General features: G+C 46.0%; 1 protein-coding gene across 1 annotated transcript in view; it reads right to left on the bottom strand.

Moving 5' to 3' along the window:
- gfod1 (glucose-fructose oxidoreductase domain containing 1) overlaps nt 1–12792 on the bottom strand; it is a 40903-nt gene extending 28111 nt beyond the window's left edge. The window contains exon 1 of the mRNA XM_056299597.1: nt 12540–12792. Within this exon, the coding sequence (XP_056155572.1) occupies nt 12540–12792 (253 nt within the window). The remainder of the gene's footprint in view (nt 1–12539) is intronic.
- Nucleotides 12793–19180: the final 6388 nt, after the last annotated feature.

Here is a 19180-nt window from a genome sequence, read left to right as displayed (position 1 = left end):
CAGAGATAAATAATGCTGAAAATTGGGATTGTTTCTCTTTAAATTGCTAAAAAAAATTTGAAAGCCTGCCCTTGCCATTGTCCCCTGATTCAAAAACACAATGCGGGTCCTCATCCAAAGCCCGCCCCTGACCCCATCCAAGTTCAATAGCACCAAATAGTTCATGTTTCCACGAGGAGCGACGGCAGGAAATTGGGGGGGGGGGTCTTCTCTCCCCTCTTGAGGAGGGAAACGCTCACTTTTCAGTGCAATGTGAAGGTAAAATGAGGGAACCTTACCGCCCAGCCATTCATCTGACAGACAAAGGCAATTTCACAGAACCTTAGAAAAGCAGACAGAGTCTTTTTTTCTTTTTGCACGCACATGCACTCACTCGGGCTGTCATTAGCATGTTAATGGACATCCAAGAGAAAATCACATGACAGAGAGTGGGAAACTCGCCGTAAAAAACAAGCGCCGACATTTGAGGGAGGGCCTGGGAAAGGCACCATTCTTCTCTGTCTTTGGGACTGTCTTGGAAGGGCTCACCCAAGGCTGACTTGTGTCGACTAAAAGCCTAGAAGGAGAGCTCAAACCCAAGGCCATAATGAAGGGGAGGGAAGAGAAGGTCAATCAAACTGAATGAAACTGTCTTGTGAAACCCAGCACTGGGAATACGACTGGATAAACACTGCTGGCATTTAAAGTTGTAATCCAAATTGTCGGAAAAAGTCTTGGCCCCAAAAGTTTTATTGAGCACATCCACTCAGGCAATGCCCTGATTTTCTTTTCTTTTTTCCTTCCTTTTTTTGTATTTTCCCCCCTTTTTCCTCCCCAATTGTATCCGGCTAATTACCCCACTCTTCCGAGCCATCCCGGTCACTGCTCCACTCCCTCTGCCAATCCGGGGAGGGCTGAGGACTATCACATGCCTTCTCCAATACATTAGGAGTCACTCGCTTCTTTTCACCTGACAGTGAGGAGTTTCGCCAGGACGTAGCACATGGAAGGATCACGCTATTCCCCCCAGTTCCCCTTCCCCCTCGAACAGCGGCCCAACCAACCAGAGGAGGCGCTAGTGCAGCGACCAGGACACATACTCACATCCGGCTTCCCACCCACAGACATGGCCAATTGTGTCTGTAGGGATGCCCAACCAAGCCGAAGGTAACACGGAGATTCAACCCGCGATCCCCATGTTGGTAGGCAATGGAATAGACCGCTAAGCTACCCAGATGCCTCGCCCTGATTTCTTTAACGAGTAGTTAAGTAAAGCCTTTTAGTCTAGAGTGACATCTTACAAATCACTACTAGATAAAATACAGTTCAGGGGTTTGGCAAAAAGATTTTACATTTATAAAAGCATTTTGAACACTCATTTAAAATTTTGACTGACCTGCGAGTTACTGGAAGGAAAAACTAATTTCTGAACTACAGAACCCACAGACAGGAGAGCTTTAATGTAAATACTGAGATGAGTCTCTGAAACACTCACGTCTCAGACATTTGCTGGTCGTGATCCCACTTTTCACCTCCAGCAGGTCGCTTGGCACAGCATCAAGCGATCTGCAAATTTGGATCGATTTGCCCTTTAAGTTAAAAAACCCGAGAGGGGCTGAAAAGTGTTTCGTCACCAGACGGAAGTTTAGTTGCATAAGGTTGTCAGTGTCGGAAACACACAATCATGACAACGCCAGCTTGCCCTTTACAGTGAGGTTATAAATAGCACTGCGCAATGGGTTGCCCTCCGAAGCAGGTGTCTGACAGTTTAGCACCCACATACATTCAACACCCACCTGTACTCATCAATATCCCATTACTATGCAGAATACTGCGGTGCTAACGCTCACAACCTCAGGATCTTGAGAAAACTGAATGAAGATGCTTGACATAAACATATCCACCAGAATAATGAATCATCCAAACAACCGCATCCTGCTCACTGTTGGTCTTCACAGACAGCGGGAAATTAATCATCGTGGAAATGTTCAAGTATTCTCTTTAGTCATGCATACAGGGGCAGTGCTGAGCAGGTTGTGAATATAAAAATAAGACCTCATCTCAGCCGTGAGCCACTACCCAGAGGACATATTAATTTATAATGACTGACCTTTGCAGATCAGTATGAATAGCAGTGGATGTTGGGCGAGTCATTTAACAGGAATGGTTCTGCCAGTTTTCATATACTTGTTTACCATTAATGTTAGCCTTCATATTCCAGCTAAACTGAAAGAAAAAGTAAATGGGTAATTTTTTACAAGCCTCATACTGTTTAGGTGCAACAGTTTAGTTGGGATTTGATCCTTATTTTGCTTCACTTCAGAACTGCCCTGACACTGTGTACAAAATACATTACCAAACTAATCTGGGTGACATCCTGTTGTGTGCCATCGTTCCTGAAGCAATATAGATAAATGAGATTAACCTCTTGAGGCATGGGCCTGGATGATCACTGTGCAAGCACTTGAAAACTGACTAAGACAAGCAAAAATGTAGTGGGGGAAATATCATGGTATTTCTGTTCCCTTAGTTCACTTGCATTGGAAATGTCGTTGGGGTTATTTTGTGCACCCCCCCCCCCCATCTCCAATGGAGAAATTTGCCTGTATTTAATATTCGGCGCCAATATATTCCTGTTAATACCCAGTCAAATTTCATGTTATAAATCCTAATTGCTGGCAAAAGTGAACTACTTTGCTTTGAACTCTTATCTCTGTATGATGACAACCATTAGATGCTATTCTTAGATGGCCTAGTCGAGTCCAGTCGACATGCATGAGGAAGCGTCTGGCTGGGTGGCTCAGTGTACACTGCCCTGTTACCTGATAGGTTCTCACTGGAGGGGAGGGGGGCGAAAGAGAGAGAGAGAGAGAGAGAGAGAGAGAGAGAGACTGACTTGTTGATTACCAAATGGCCTTTACAGCAACAGCCGCAGCTTGCAAAACCTCAATGCATGAGCTCCAAGAGATGAAATACCACTAAGAGATCGGATTAGTTTTAGCTAGACTGTAGAGAAGTGAAAAATAGGTATTTGAATCAAATGAAGTACATCTTTGTTTTACTGATCCCTCTCTGAGTTAGAGAAATGGAAATTTCTTGATTGTAAGCATCGCAATGCAGACGTGGACGATTCTGCATCAATGCAGTGACAGAACATAATCACACAAAATTATAGCCTACTAACGTTGATTGTTGATTTTCTGATCAGATACCATCATAGCTGCGACCATAAACGATGCCGGCCGGCGATCTGGTGGCGTTATTCCCATGACCCGCCGGGCAGCGTCTGGGAAACCAAAGTCTCAGGGTTCCGGGGGGAGTATGGTTGCAAAGCTGAAATTTAAAGGAATTGGTGGAAGGGCACTGCCAGGAGTGTAGCCTACAGCTTAATTTGACTCAACACAGGAAATCCCACCCAGCCCGGACACAGAAAGGATTGACAGGTTGATAGCTCTTTCTTGATTCTGTGGGTGGTGGTGCATGGCCATTCTTGGTTGGTGGAGCGATTTGTCTGGTTAATTCTGATAACGAACGAGACTCCGGCATGCCTAGTTATGTGGCCCTGTGTGGCCGGCGTCCAACTTCTTAGAGGGACGAGTGGCTTTCAGCCATGCGAGATTGAGCAATAAAAAGTCTGTGATGCCCTTAGATGTGCGGGACTGCACATCTCACCGAGCGGATCAGCATGGTTCTATCCTCCGCTGATCCCTGATCCCCTTGTGATGTTTGCCTCATTCAAGAAGTGCCCCGTCTTAGAGCTGCAATATAAAAAGCTTATTTTTGTAGAGTACAGCACACTTGTAATGCACTGCAGAAGGATTTATGTTTTGTTTTTGTAATGTTTACGTACTGAGGTGGGTCAAAAACTCAACAACAATGTGTCTTTCCAGAAATCATGACCCGGTTACTCAAGATAATCCACAGACCATGTGAGCAGTTTCATGTAGGTGTAGTTCGGTCTGAGGAAACAGTTCCTACATAAAACTGCTCACAACAAGGTCTGTGGATTATTTTGAGCAACCGGGTCATGATTTCTGGAAAGAGACATTGCTGTTGAGTTTTTCAATTTTTTTCTTGTGCTTTGAGCAACACAAGCTGGGTGCCATCCAGTTCCATTGTATTCGAGAAAGCATACGTCTCGATGGCCGATATCTCCAAAACTTGGCAACTCACACCAAAACCATCTAGATGGATAAATAGCACTGCAGGTAAGAGGGAAAAAATGTGTTTTTGACTTTGGGGTGAACTGTCCCTTTAAACTATTGCATGTGATGTTGGTTAAAATTGACATTGTACTTTACCATAAGCCTTTCAATTCCTGTATGCGTTGTTTCAGTTTTAGTAATAACAGAACTTCTTGTTTCATTTCACTGGACAAAAAAAAAAATAAAAAAGGATGGTAACTCTCTCATTTTGAAAAACGTCAATGCAGACGTGACTATTATGAGTCTAAATATTTCTTTGCTTGCAACACACACTGCAACTGCACTCCCTTTGCACTTTTTCACTCATCAGTGCAAAAACACTGTGGGTCCTTGAGTAAATGGGTGGTGTGAGTATGTGTGTGTGTGTGTGAGTATATGTGTGTGTGTGTGTTAATTCCAACAAAGGTGAGCTTGAATGTCTTCCCTCTCGTAACGTCTTCTCTTCTGCCACAAACAAAATCAAAATACACACTGCAAAAAAGAGGGAAAGTGCATCTGAACCACATGCTCACATTACATTTTAGCTGAGCTCTCATGTTCCCCATCAGCAACTGCCCCACATAAACCCAACCTGCTGTCTCAAACGCCACACAACAATACTGTCAACAACTGAGAGAAAGGTATCTTTCCACAGCCAGCTTCTTATTTTAGCATGCAGTATTCACACAGTTACTTGGATTAGCGTAAGAACCAGATGAAACGTGACTCCCATCCGTTTAGCTTTGGTGGCCATATTTTGATGATTTGATATGTTCTGGTACTATATTTAGGGTATGGTAATTACTACGCAGCAAATCTATACATGCCACATTTTCAGCTCATTGTCAAACAACTCTTAAGGCCGAGTTAGGGGGCCATTTGGGTATTGGAATGAACAAAAAAAACAAAAAACAGAGAGGACATAATCCTTCAAATCTTAGCTTTTGTAAAACATGATTTTGGCGCCAAAATGGTTCACAAGCCTCATTACGATGAGTTCCCATATGACATGGGAATGACGCATGACTAGTTATGTGTTTGCATGTGGCTTAAACCCAGATAGTCTTCTTATCTGGCTCTCTCTCTGAAACTATTAAAGAGCCACTGCTTTTGCTCATTGTAACATGATAATTAATCCTATAGCAACACCTCATTTCTAAAGACAAACTCACTTTATTTCTATTTCACCTACATATATCATAGGCAGGGCTGACACAACCCAGACAGTGTAAAGTCTCCAGGCCTTGAATGCATCTGAAATGCTAATGTATGCCAATGAACCTTGCAAAAAGGACCAAAGGAGCCCAAATCTTCTCCAGTTTAAGAAAAGAAAGGGAAAAAAAACACTTTCACAAGCTGTGGGCCAAGAAATGCATGGGGCTCATGCGAGTCTGTCTTTGAAAGTGTGTGAGTGTGTCTGTGTGAGCAGGAGCAGTTGATCCAACAATCTTCTTTTGCAGTTTAGTTCCATGTGCACCAAATTCCCCGAGAAAGCCTCCGTGTGTGTGCGTATGTGTGCGTATGCGTATGTGTGCGTGTGCATGCATGTGTGTGTTTCAGCCCCAGGTCCGAACAAGACACGCAGTTGGGATTGGTCTATCAGTGAGATCGTTGTCTTCATTCACCCTTCTCCTTACCTTAAACTCTTCAGATGAGATGCCTAAATGACTTTACCTTTGACCAATCACAGGTGCTTGTGGGCGGGTCTTGCCCGGACCGAAGGTAGAAAAAAAAACATGGCTGTGTGACCTCTGGAATGCCACAGTAATTAGATAGAGAGAAGAAAAAAAACAGCTGAGATGTGGCTGTCTCGCTGAGCAGGAACGACTTGTTTGCTGCAATGTGATCAAGTTGACAATCCAACTACTCGGGCAAAAGCCGAACATGCAAACTGTCTCTGACGTTTGTCAATAATTTTCCCGCAGCTTCCTGTTAGCTTGGCCACAATACTCAAGATCAGTGTCATCCAGCATCAACTGTCGTTTGAATAACACATGATCATCTTCACATCTCTCCAATGCAAAAAAAGTATTCTGCGCAAATCCAAATATATATAAAATTCTGCCTGTTTACAGTCAAACACATGTCCATTAGTTGATGCTTGGTATGAAATTACTTATGAACCCCTGACTAAAACAGACCAAATAACACGTAATCTCAACTGGATTACGCTATGATCAGCAAACCACACGTTCTGCTAATTTGCCGGTCCGGTACATGTGGAAAACAGCTTGGCTGAGATGGCCGCAATGCAACATTTTTACACAACAAATGAACAGGATTAAATCCAATAATTGATCAAAAATAAATATATAACAACAGCATATACCAACAAATTGTGAAATCGTGCGCATTGGACTAACCTCGTGAAAAAGATATATAAAAAAAAAAAATCTAAACCAAATGTACGGCCAGATGAAGTATTGGGGAAAGTCTCTCCTGCCTAAGTCCACATTCCTAAGCCTGCATGGTGAGAGAGACCGAGATAGGACTTATCAACTTGACCCATGCGTTAAAAAAGAGGCTGGCTATCACCAGATAACTATCGCTCCATGACTTGATAAAGAGGAATGTCAGTGTTGCACTCCTCTACAGCCCGCCTTCCTAGTTATTTAGGTGACCATGTGACAGCTCCTCAAACAGGTAACGTGTTAGGCAGAAGGCCTTAAACAAGTGTCTTTCTCCCTTTAACCGGGGTCAAATGTCACATGCAATTTCTTTTTCTCCTCCCAGCGAATCAAAAGAAGTATTTGGATTCTGGTGATCTGTCCCGATACACTGAACCCCCCAAGCATGTTAAAACAAAGGCTAACAATTAGTTGTCACCAGTGATGGTAAGGGCAGAGGCGTGCATAGGAAGGGATAGGCGGCTCTGAAACAATGAGGCCTTGAGGAAACGAGCAGAGAGGAAAGAGAGACAGAATGGCCACTGACATGTGGCAGGTTTATTCCACTGTAAAATGATTAGCAATTCTGTCTCATACCCAGTCAACTTGTGCAATCCTCAGTCATAGCTAAATATGGACTTAAGAGCTGTCAGAATCATTGACAAAATGCCTCAGTATGGACAGGAAGAGGTAGGAGGGTCCATTAATTGAGGTTTGTTTCCTAACCAATGGGAAGAGGGAGGGAAAGAGATTTAGAGGTTTCAATGAAAAACACAAGCTGTGACGGTGTGTCTGTATGTCTTTGGCTGAATGAGTTTATATGTGTGTGGGTACCAGGCTTTTCTATTCCAATGGGGACCAAATGTCCCCATCAGGATACATAAACCTGAAACCACCTATCTTATGGGGACATTTTATGGGTTCCCAGGAGGAAAAGGGTCTATTTTAGGGTTAGGACTTGAGTTTAAGATCATACAGATTGAATTCCTTTCTGAGAACAATATATGATCCGAATCAGTCTGGCTTTAAGCAGGGTCACTCTACCGAGATTGTACTCCTGTCAGTAATAGAATCACTGTGTTTGGCTAGAGCTGCTGGTCAGTCATCAGCTTTATTGCTGCTAGATCTGTCAGCTGCCTTTGACACTGTTAACTACCAACTCTTCCTCTCTACACTCACTGAGCTTGGTATGTCAGGATTGGCAGCACAATGGCGCAGTGGTTAGCACTGCCACCTCACAGCAAGAAGGTCCTGGGTTCAAACCTCGGGGTTGTACAACCTTGGGGGTCATCCCAGGTTGTCCTCTGTGTGAAGTTTGCATGTTCTCCCCATGTCTGCGGTGGGTTTTCTCCGGGTGCTCCGGTTTCCCCCACCATCAAAAAGACATGCATGTTAGGTTTAATACTCCCGTCTGTGCCCTTGACCGAGGCATGGCAAGACAAAGTGGAGTTGGTCCCTGGGTGTTGCACGGCGGCTGCCCACTGCTCCTAGCTACACAGCTAGGATGGTTAAATGCAGAGCGTAATTTCCCTACGGGGGATCATTAAAGTATATCAAAATCAAATTAAAAAAAGAAAAATCTGCCCTCCGCTGGTTCATGTCCTACCTCTCAGGGAGATCTTTTAGAGTATCTTTGAGGGGAGAAGTGTCCAAACCGCATGGCTTATCCACGGGGGTACCTCAAGGGTCAGTGCTCGGTTCCCTTCTCTTCTCAATATCCACCACCTCACTTGGTGTAATCATCCACTCCCATGGTTTCTCACATCATTGCTATGCTTATGATACCCAGCTCTTCCAATCATTACCACCATATGACCTCACAGTCTTGGCATTGATAACGTCATGCCTTGCCGATATCTCGGCATGCATGAAAGAATGCCACCTTCAGCTTAACCTATCTAAGACTGAGATCCTTTTCATCCCAGCCAGTCCATCCTTACAACAACAGATCAATATCCAGCTCAGATCAATTCAACTCATGTCCACAAAGTCTACCCAAAACCTAGGTGTCATGATTGATGACCAAATCACCTTTAAGGTTCATGTGGCCTTGATTGCTCAGTTGTGCCAATTTGCCCTGTACAACATCAGGAAAATTAGACCCTACCTGTCTGAGCATGCAGCACAACTCCTGGTACAGGCTCTTGTAATATCACGCATTGACTACTGCAACTCCTTACTGGCAGGTCTCCCTGCATGCACTTTCAAACCTCTGCAAATGATCCAGAACATGGCGGCGCGTCTGGTCTTCAGTCAACCCAAAACAGCACATGCCACTCTGCTGTTCATATCCTTCCACTGGCTCCCAGTTGCTGCCTGCACCAAATTCAAAACTTTAATGCTCGCTTACAAAACAGCAACCAAAATGGCTCCCGCCTACCTGAACTCCCTCATTCAGGTCTACACTCAGTCCCGCTCACTACACTCTGCCAATGAAAGGTGTCTGTACTTCCGCCACAACGGGGCCCTAATTCACTAGCCAGACTCTTCTCTTCTGTAGTTCCCCGGTGGTGGAATGAGTTACCAAACTCCATTCGATCCGCTGAGTCCCTCTACATCTTTAAGAAGAAGCTAAAGACCCAGCTCTTTCTCGAACACCTCCACACCTGATGGTATTAATAAAACATTTTTAAAAATCATTCTATGCACCCTATGCATTGCCTTTGTGCACTGCCTGTTGACGCCCATGTCCTATCGGACTTGAACCTAGTTTTTTGGAACTTACTTACATTGTTGCCTCCTGACTAGATCCTTGCTTGTGTTGTATTAACTCTTGTCACTTTGGATAAAAGCATCTGCGAAATGAAATTGCAACATTGTAACATTGTTTAAGGTTAAGGTTAGAATTAGGATTAGGTTAGGATAAGGGTTAAGCTTAGGGTTAAGGGCTAGGCAATGAATGTAGTCAATGAGGGGTCCTCACAAGTATAGGGTGACATGGCATGTGTGTGTGTGCATGTGTGTCTCTCTTTGTGTGTTTGTCTGTGTGTACTGATATCTGTGCAGTCATGTCATAAACAAACAATGGCTACAGTAGTACTCAAGCCTGCCTCTTGTATTTGTTAATGCTGGGCACTCCACAGTATTTACCGAAGCAAACAATGCCACAGTGTTACCTGAATGGAGCGCTTGGTCACCTTATCATTACACTGAGACGCTAAAGCAGAAGTTAGAAGTTTACTTTTTTTGGGTTGTCATGGGGTGCTTTTTCATCCACGTCAATGTGAGTTCCTCAGTAGCACACCCATTAACACATGAGTAAGACCTGAGCCACAACGAATATGACCCATCGGCAAATTTGGGCCTTTACAAAACGATTTTTGGCGTTACAAAGTACTCCAGCGGAAGAATAGCCCTTGACAGACAGTTTTGTAAAGTTTAGAGTTTACTGGATTTTTTGGGGGAAAAGAAGTAACACTGTGATGATGCAATTGAAGAAATAGTTGTGTTATTGTAATTTATAGAAACAGTTATTGTGACCTTTTGACATTTTAAAAATACTCACGTCTCGTGCATTGTGAAATTACTTTGCATTTCTTGGTTAGGTATTGGCTCCATGCAAAAAAGAGCACTGGGAACATTTCTAGAGATCATAGATAACAGTGTAAGGTGAGCCTAAACGTAACACGACAACTGTCCTGTTCCAATGCAGGTGTGGCAGCTGGATTTCTTTTTTCTGGGTGAATGAAACTTGTGTTCATATGTACTGGTGAAAGCGGCCTAACGAGACACAAATTATTAATCTGCAAAATACACCTCGAAAATCAAATTGGCGGAAGCTAGTCGCACAACCTGTTCTTTACCACTGAAACTTGTCAAACCCCCCACCCCACCCCAAGCCCCCCGTCTCTCAAGAACACACACACACACACACACACACACACACACACACACACACACACACACACACACACACACACACACACACACACACACACGTCTCTCAAGCATGCGTGCGCGCGCTCACACACACACACAATTGTTGGTATCTGACTGCCATTGAAACTCTAGTTAAAGGTCACAATAATTTGCATATGAAACCGATCATTGGTTTTGGTCATTATGCCACTGTATTGTTTATAAGGGTGGGGATGCCTGCAGTCAGTTGAGACTGAAGAGGTCACTTAGATGAGTGATGAGACGTATCACTCAATAAACGTTGTGTCCAGATGAACTGATTCAACTTTCTGTGCTATTGAACTATGAACAGCTGAACTACGACAGGTGACTCAAGAGACTTGGCAGGGTTAGAAGCATTTCCAGTCAACAGTCATAACAAACCTGATTATTAATCATCGAGATACGCCCTAAATATCCAAATTCACTCTTTTGCAGACAGTATATCATTCAGGCATGGGATGGGACAACCCTGGCCTGAACTCTTCATGTTCCTAGGATGTTGTTTTTAGTGAGCAGATGGAGGCAAAACAACGTAGGAGCGTGATGTGTGTGGTGCAGGGTGCTTCCTTGCTCCTGAACGATGTTGATAGGGTCTCTTTAGTGAAAAGGTGAAGTCACCCCTCCTAAGCGTCTTTGGTCTGCTGCCTTTTACTGTAACTGGCCAGCAGAGATTTGCTGCCAAACTATCTGGCAAATCAGGTTTTTGGAGTAAGGCACGGGGGCTGCACGTGGTTACTTGTTTCACTACTGTATTAAAAGCAGCGCCACAGGTCGGTTCCACTTGTCATCTCCAAAAAAAGCCATCGCTCTAGATTTAAAGTGGAACAACCTCGCTGTCGCTCTTTTCTTGCACTGGGACATATTCTCATCAGCTTCCACCTTTGTCAGTTTCACAGACAGGGGTCAAACGGAGACTTGACGGAGACATTTCTTTCAATTGGCTGCTTCCACAGAAGCGGACCTATACTCAGCTTAGATGTGTTGGGCTCATAAAGTCCTTCCTGACTCCATTAGATGACCCGTGTCATACATAGGTCAGGCATTACAATACATAGGTCAGGCATTAGACAGGCTTGTGGAGTTCTCCAGTATAGATATCACTGCTTTAGCAAAACACTTACCTAGTGTTTTCCTATGCACATGATGTTATTAATAATAACACTAACTGGACCATGCAAGTGGATCCTGTCATGATGCGAAATCCTCTTGTGTTGAGTTTTAGATAAGGGCAATCAACAAAGAGTACAATAGGGGTCCCGACAAGACCATTACCAGTGCAAGAGGAAGATATGTCATGGGAAAATAAAAAGGCTGCATGACAGCTTGCTATATACTTGCAAGGCTTTATGCACTAAACGTAATAAATGGTACAACGCTAATGGGAGGACATTTTTTAGTGTTTCTATCGGACTACATACTATAACTGAGGGCCACCAGTTCAGTCCCCAGACTGGCTGAGGAGTCTGGGTGGGCACAATGAATAATGAACTCTCTCACATCCATAAACCTGCTGTCACGGGACTTAATCCGGATGATTTAAACTACTGTATTGGCACAAGGTGACTGGAATTCATATATGTCTCACACACACACACACACACACACACACACACACACACTTTTCTTTTTCTCCAGGGTTCACAGTACAGAGCTGGCCACAGTGCCATACCCCTGGGACAGTTGGGGCTTCTGTGTCTTGCTCGAGGGCACATCAGCAGCAATGGCTGGCACCAGAGGATAAGGACCCCCCCCCCCCTTCCATTTGACGGTTCGCAGCTGCAAAACAACTTCCTGCCAGGCCTGGCTATCAAACTTCCCCCCACAGCAGCCTGTCCATGGCCTCTATGGGCCTTTCCCAAATTTGAGTTTTATAAATAAAACATGTTATGGACGAGAAAGAGAGGAGAGCCTGCCCACCTTGATGACAATACCTGATTCTAAGCCACATACGCCGTGACTGTGTACATCTGCCCACACCGCAGGTGGGTAAAGTTGGCCGCTGTTCGGGGTCGCCGGGCCTTGCGGAACGAGAACGCGACACGGCAAACAACGCGGCGCCGCGTCCCGCCCCGGCGGCGGCAAAACTCACCCAGCGTTTTCACGGCGATCTGCCGCGTCAGAGGCGGCGGCAGGTTGATGCACACCAAGTCCACGTCCTGGTGCAGCAGCACGTCGTCGATGCGGTTGGTGTAGAAGGGGACGTTCATCTCTTTGGCCAGCTCCTCCGCCTCCTCCTGCGTGCGGCCCCACAGCGCCTTCACCGCGAAGCCCTCCTTCTTCAGCAGCGGCACGATCACCCTCGCTGTCAGGCTGGTGCCAAACACGCCGACCCCGGGAAGCATGGCTCGCTTTCCCGTCGTTTATTTGATTGTTGTTGTTTTTGGGGGTTTTTTTTCTTCTTCTCTCCTCCCTTCGGGCTCTTATTCGGCCTCACTCTTTCCTTGTCCTCCCGGCCGCGGCAAAGCGCTGAAGGAGAGGGAAGCGGCCGCTAGCTAGCGGCGACAGGTCGGCCATCCACCTGCGCCCATTCACCATTCACCCGCCGCTCTGCATGTTCCCGTCGGCTCCGCTCGGCGATCGGTCATGCGGCGGCGGCAGCAGCAGCACTATCGCACTACAGCTGCCGTCATTGGAAAAAAAAGGAGAAAAAAAAACAATCACAAGAGGGGGGAAAAAAACCCGAGTAAAGCCTCCGCTGCCTATGAGAAAATCGGCGCACCGTTCACATTATTTCTACTCGTCTGCGTCTGGCGATGAAGGGCATGTCACCTTCTGTGCTGTTCCGCCTGCAACGCCCACTTCGGGGGGTAGAGAGCAGCGCGGAGGAGCACGAGTCAGAAATTCCTTCTCTTGCAACGACGAGCTGTCATAAAACGCAACACCCCCCCCACCCCCACCCCCACCGAAACACAACACACACCCTCGTCGTATCGTGTCGGCTGCCTGGGCAGAGACCTGCCGCGTCTCCAGCAGCGGTGTTGTGGTGCACGCTGCGTGGTGTGGCGCACGCTGGGGCCGCTGCACCGGGGCTGTTACTGATGTTGCAAGCCGCTCCTGCACCGTGTGCCGCTGCTGGAGACGTCAGCCTCCCATTTTAACCCTCTCACCGCCGGCCACATTTCCACCAGCCAGTCCGTGTGGCAAGATTTTATTTAGCCAACAAATATGTTTTGCATATAAAAGAGATTTGCCTCGGTTTGGTTTGGCTCACACGGGCAAACGTTAGACAATGCACAATGATACACAACGACAACAAAATGGCTGGGAGTAAGGGAGGATGAATAAATAATAGGGCTGATATTAAAACTTGGCAGGGGTCATAGCGACAGCTAAACAAACTACTATGTACAGGTTAGCTATGTGAAGGTTAGCTATTGCGCCATAGCACACGCGCGCGCGCACACACACACACACACACAGAAACAATGTAACAACATGAATGGAGGATGTTAACTAGGTTATACTATATAGGCCTATTGCACTCAGTGTCACACAGGCCAAATGATTAGATGTTGTGTATTCACTCCCAGGTAGGCTATGGATTCGCTCGAAAACGTAATCTGGGTTTATTGAGAACGATTCACACTTCTGTACTGTCCCTTATGGTTGCAGAGTTAATCATTATCCAAACTATGCGGTGATTTCTGAGTGTAGGTAGGTATACAGCAGGAGACGCAGCACAGCAAACTCGTCTGTGAATTGTGGCAGTTTCATGTTCTTCTGCTTATCTTCAGACCGCGGCTTTAGACTGCATGCATCTTTCGGAGACTCCAGCCAGCTGCCTACTGCCCTCCTCTGACCAGCTGCCTACTGCCCTCCTCTGACCAGTCAACTCTGCAGGTAACCTCTGACCCCAGTAGCCTCGGTGTCATGCTCCCATTTAAAAACGATGCGACTTGGCAAGACTTGCAGGATGCATCAGGACGACATGTGGTGAGGGAAAGTCTTAATCTCTAAGGGTTGGCACCATCACGGAGTCAAGCTAACTGTGTGCACTCCCTGACACGTCCCTCCCAGTTTGAATCAGCAGAGGTGTAGCAGAGTAGTTGGCCTTGCTCAAGATTTTGTCAGTTCATTTTACTGGAACTGATATCATCTGTTGCATGCATGACCCCCCCCCCCCATGGCAGCGGTTGGGGAGGAGGGTGTAGAATTCACCTCCCGTGTGAAAGAGCAACGAGCTGTGAATCCTTTTATGAGGATGCTATCACGTCATAGTATTTCCTACACTCGGTGTACAGTAATATATTGGCTCCATGTATTGAGTCCATTACACTCAGTGTGATGGGTAGATTTCACACCATGTCTGAGAGCACTGCTGCAGCACCCGCATGTACCTCCACCTCTGATCTACACCTGGATTCAACCAATGGGGGGGGGGGGGGAGAAGGCAACGCCTCCAATCGATATGGGCCTGACCATGTCATACCACATTGGACAAACACACTTCTCTGACAACTGTTTGCCATTTGTCCATAAAGATAGCCGTAAGGCTTGTGGCTGCATGGAGACTGCTATGCAAATTAATTCGAACATGATTTTGTGCTCGTCTGTCACAGGCAACTACACACTGTGTAAACATGCATATACTCATACAGCCAGCGCAGTCTTCATTTATGCAGTTTGGCGGGAGATGTCACAGCATTAACGTCCAGTTTCCTCTCCGTTTAACTATTGATTCGGTCAACAATGTCCAGAGCTAAGGGACGGGGCAGAAACAGCACTTTGGACTGTTTGATTGTGCCGTCTCTCGAAGCACCCAGGTTGATCGTAAGCCAACCGAGGCCTAAGTTCGTCATAATGCAGAAAAAGAAAATCTTTACAAAATGTCGGTAAACCCCGTAGACTCTGCGGGCGAGCTAAAACAGCATCAGAGAGCCGTCGTTTGAGAGCGTTTGAATGCAGCCGTCGTTGATGGCTTGTGAGGCAACAGGATTTGGGTTCAGGATGTAGTTGCACAAGGTCAACGCAAGTTCCTTCCAGGTTAAAGCACTCAAGGCTTAGCAGCAAGCTTGTAACGCACAGATATCACACCGAACGGCACCATGTGAAGTTAATGCATCATTACTTTTGGCCTTTCATACAAAGCTGATTGTCATTTGTGGGTGAGCGTGTGCATTAAGTCTATAATTAAGTCTATAAAATAACGCCTCTGAGTCACATGGTGTGAGGCAAACACCGTGAAACCCAAAAGTCATGATGGGGAGTCATCAATAACAATTTCCCTGCTTGAGGATGCAAACACATTTTGCATACCAACATACATCCTCTCAGTTATACACACCACTGACTCGCGCACCTGCTCGAGATGAGAAAAAGCTAATCGAAAACGCTATGAAATGGAAGTAAAGATGCATAGAAAGTTAGTATTTCCTCTCTGAGCACCAGAGGCGTAACAATGACACTGGTGCTCTGGTATGCGCTCTGTTTGTCTCTCTCCCTCGGTGTTATGGTCACGCTCTGATTGGATCAGATGCTCATGTCATTTCTTTGTGTGGGACAGGGGCCATGTGACCAGCATGGGTTCGGCCCCGTCAGCGCCGAAGTATCTGAAGTTCCAGTTTGGTAGGGAGGCGGGGGAGGGCAGTGGGACTTAAGCCACACTGACACACCCCAAATTTAATGCCTTGTTATGATAGCCTGGGATAAGATGTGTACACATACCATTACATGCATGAGTTTGATGACTATTTAATCACTAAGCAATGGGAACCATAAGAGCCATTGCGAGACATGGAGCTGCAAAGCAGAGTGGGGCCTCAGTTAGGGATGCCTGATGAAATTATAACAAGTATTATTCTCCCACATGGATGTACGGTAGATAACAATCCTGATATGGGTGCAGATTTTCAGTTATTGCAACTATTTTCATGCTATCTTAGAGAGGTGTACTACATTAAAGAGTTATTGCTTTTACAAATATGAAGTATGATTGCAAAACTCACAACTCTGGTGCTCATCTTGCAGAAAAAAAAATGTGGAATTGGCTGCAGGATAGAGTTTTGATTTGGCGACTGCATGAACCAACTTGTCATATATGAGAGCAAGTTTACACTTATTCTCATGATGAAATGCTAGCTTTGCTGGCTCAACACACAAGTGGGAAATAAAGGTACTTCTAAAAGTACTTTGAGAAATCAGTGCAGACTTTGGATGTAGTTTGTTGGACAGCGGAGAGTGTCTGTGCAATAGTAAGGTGACATGCAGTGGTTATTCCACTGGATTATTAATGGTCATCACCTCCAATTAAACAGAGGCAGTTATCCCAGTAAGATGCTTCTTGAGAGAACCAGGCAGAGCAATGAGCCAAATGACCAGGATGTTGCTTATAAGGGAGCTCAGCGTGGAAGTTTCTTGACATCAAGCAAATGTTCTCTGGTACGATTCCTTTCGTGAGCGCTCGTTTTCATAGTTTAACATCTGGCCTAACGACTCAAGACACATGTTTGATGCCGCGTTTTAACCAAGCTTTTTTCAAATTCCTTTTTTTTTCCTTTTATAGATTTTTACCCAAATCATGACCAACATGTATACGCAGGGAAACAGTACACGGTAGTGTATGCCACGTTATTCTTTATTTGAAGGCAAAGCTGTCCTCTAGTGGCCAAAAGAGGAAGTGCAGGATGCAGCTGTCTCTCGCTACTAAAAGGTGTTTTAACTAAAGAGGCGCTGATCTGTACCATGACCATCAGTCCATCACCCAGGTTTCTACCAAACACACTGGACTGGTTTTTCCAGCCAGGCGTACCTGCTGGGCCCGTGTCACATGGCCTGACAGTGAATCACTGGTGTAAGGTACCTTGTTATCTCCTTTACAAATCAAAACATTTAACAAGACTGCATAACCCCCCCCCCCCCCCAGTGACGTCTCAAAATGCCACACAGTGGAAGCTTACTTTTGACGGCCTCTCTGGCGTTCTAGTGTCTCCTTGTCTGAAGATGTTTGCTAAACCAAGAGTGAGATTAATTCCATTGTCCTGGCTCCAGAGGGTGTCTCTGTGTCTCGCCATAGCAGAGGATGTAGTGGGTGAGGACTACAGAGACAGATGACTGCACCATCATGGTTATCAAAGTGACGGCCTGTGTAATGTGTACGGTATCCTCTTTGGCGGTTTAGGCAACAGGAGGCTAAATCTGAAGTAGTGGTGAGGTTCATTACAACATTTAATCTGTCTCCGCTCGCTATGTGAGTAAACATACCTGTCTTGTCTATAATGTGCAATTCCTTAAAGGTGCAATCTGTAACGTGGAGTACTGCAACAACACGAGTTCTCTGCTGACAAGAGACATCTCTCGCCATCGGGTCAACATGGTGACTTTGTTCGAACCCCCCTGTTCCATCCATCCGTTATCCAAGCCACTTATCCCAACCGGGGTCGCGGGGATGCTGGAGCCTAACCCAGCAGTCATTGGGCGGCAGGCGGGGAGACACCCTGGACAGACTGCCAGACCATCACCGATCCCCGTGTTACCTCCGGCTATGTGTCCCGGTCGCTGCACTAGCACCTCCTCTGGTTGGTTGGGGCACCTGTTTTTTTTGTGGGGGGGGGGGGGGGGGGGGGGTTAGCGTGATCCTCCCATGCGCTACGTCCCCCTGGTGAAACTCCTCACTGTCAGGTGAAAAGAAGCAGCTGGCGACTCCACATGTGTCGGAGGAGGCATGGGGTAGCCTGCAGCCCTCCCCAGCAGAGGGGGTGCAGCAGCGACCAGGACAGCTCGGAAGAGTGGGGTAATTGGCTAAGTACAATTGGGGTGAAAAACGGGGGGGGGGGAGACATTGTGTATTTGTTTGAGAAATGGGAACCAACTGAATGCCTCAAAAGGAACTGAAAGCAATGCGGCATTGGCTGCATCAATTGCGGATTGTACCTTTAAGTAAACGCAGAGCAGCAACATCTTCATTAAAGGCCCCATAGTGGTAAATGGCTCAGAAAACGATCCCAATTTAAAACATAACGAACCTACTGACCCAACAAAGCAGTCATATCAGTCTCATACATAATTAACTGCAACCAGCCAACCAGAATGGTCTTCCCCATTGCAGTGGTAGATACAACCAAGTCCCATACGCCGTCAATACTGCTTGTATAGCACTGCTCCAAGTCCGCCTCTACTGATGTTTTGTCCAGCACAGTTTAGTGCTGCCGTGTGTGCGATTAATTGAATCAGGACAACAGAGGCGCTTAGAGGTTAGCTTAGATGATTTCAGCACTTTTATTAATTACTCAGAGGCACAAATATAATTTACAGGGCTAACCTTCTCTAAATGTGCGCCCACAAGTGACATCCTGTTACGTCTGTGAGGCCTGCCCGCTGAGCTGGACAGCAGCAGCAGAATCACACGCACGTGCAAACACACCCAACACACACGATGGTGCACAAATGTGCATCCCGTCTCTCTGTTATATCACACACATGGGTGCATGCATGCACGCACACGCATGCATGAACGAACACACACACACACACACACACCCCCACGGGTGCAGTTCCGCTGGTTCTCTCACAGAACAGAGGCTCTTGCAGACACTGACCCATAGCAAACTTTGGTTGTGAATGTACAGAGAAAAAGGTCACGTGACTGTACGTTTTTTGTTGTAAAACCGAGCCTCAGTGACATGTTGAGGTAGATAACATTTCTCCTGTCACTTCCGACGACACAGCCGTGAAACACACATTGCTGATGATCCTATTTACCCTCAAGAGACATTTATTCTTAATCGATAAGCA

The sequence above is a fragment of the Lampris incognitus genome, chromosome 19 (genome assembly GCF_029633865.1).
Source record: "Lampris incognitus isolate fLamInc1 chromosome 19, fLamInc1.hap2, whole genome shotgun sequence".
Classification (NCBI taxonomy): Eukaryota; Metazoa; Chordata; class Actinopteri; order Lampriformes; family Lampridae; genus Lampris; species Lampris incognitus.
This window is presented reverse-complemented; position numbering and strand designations above follow the sequence as displayed.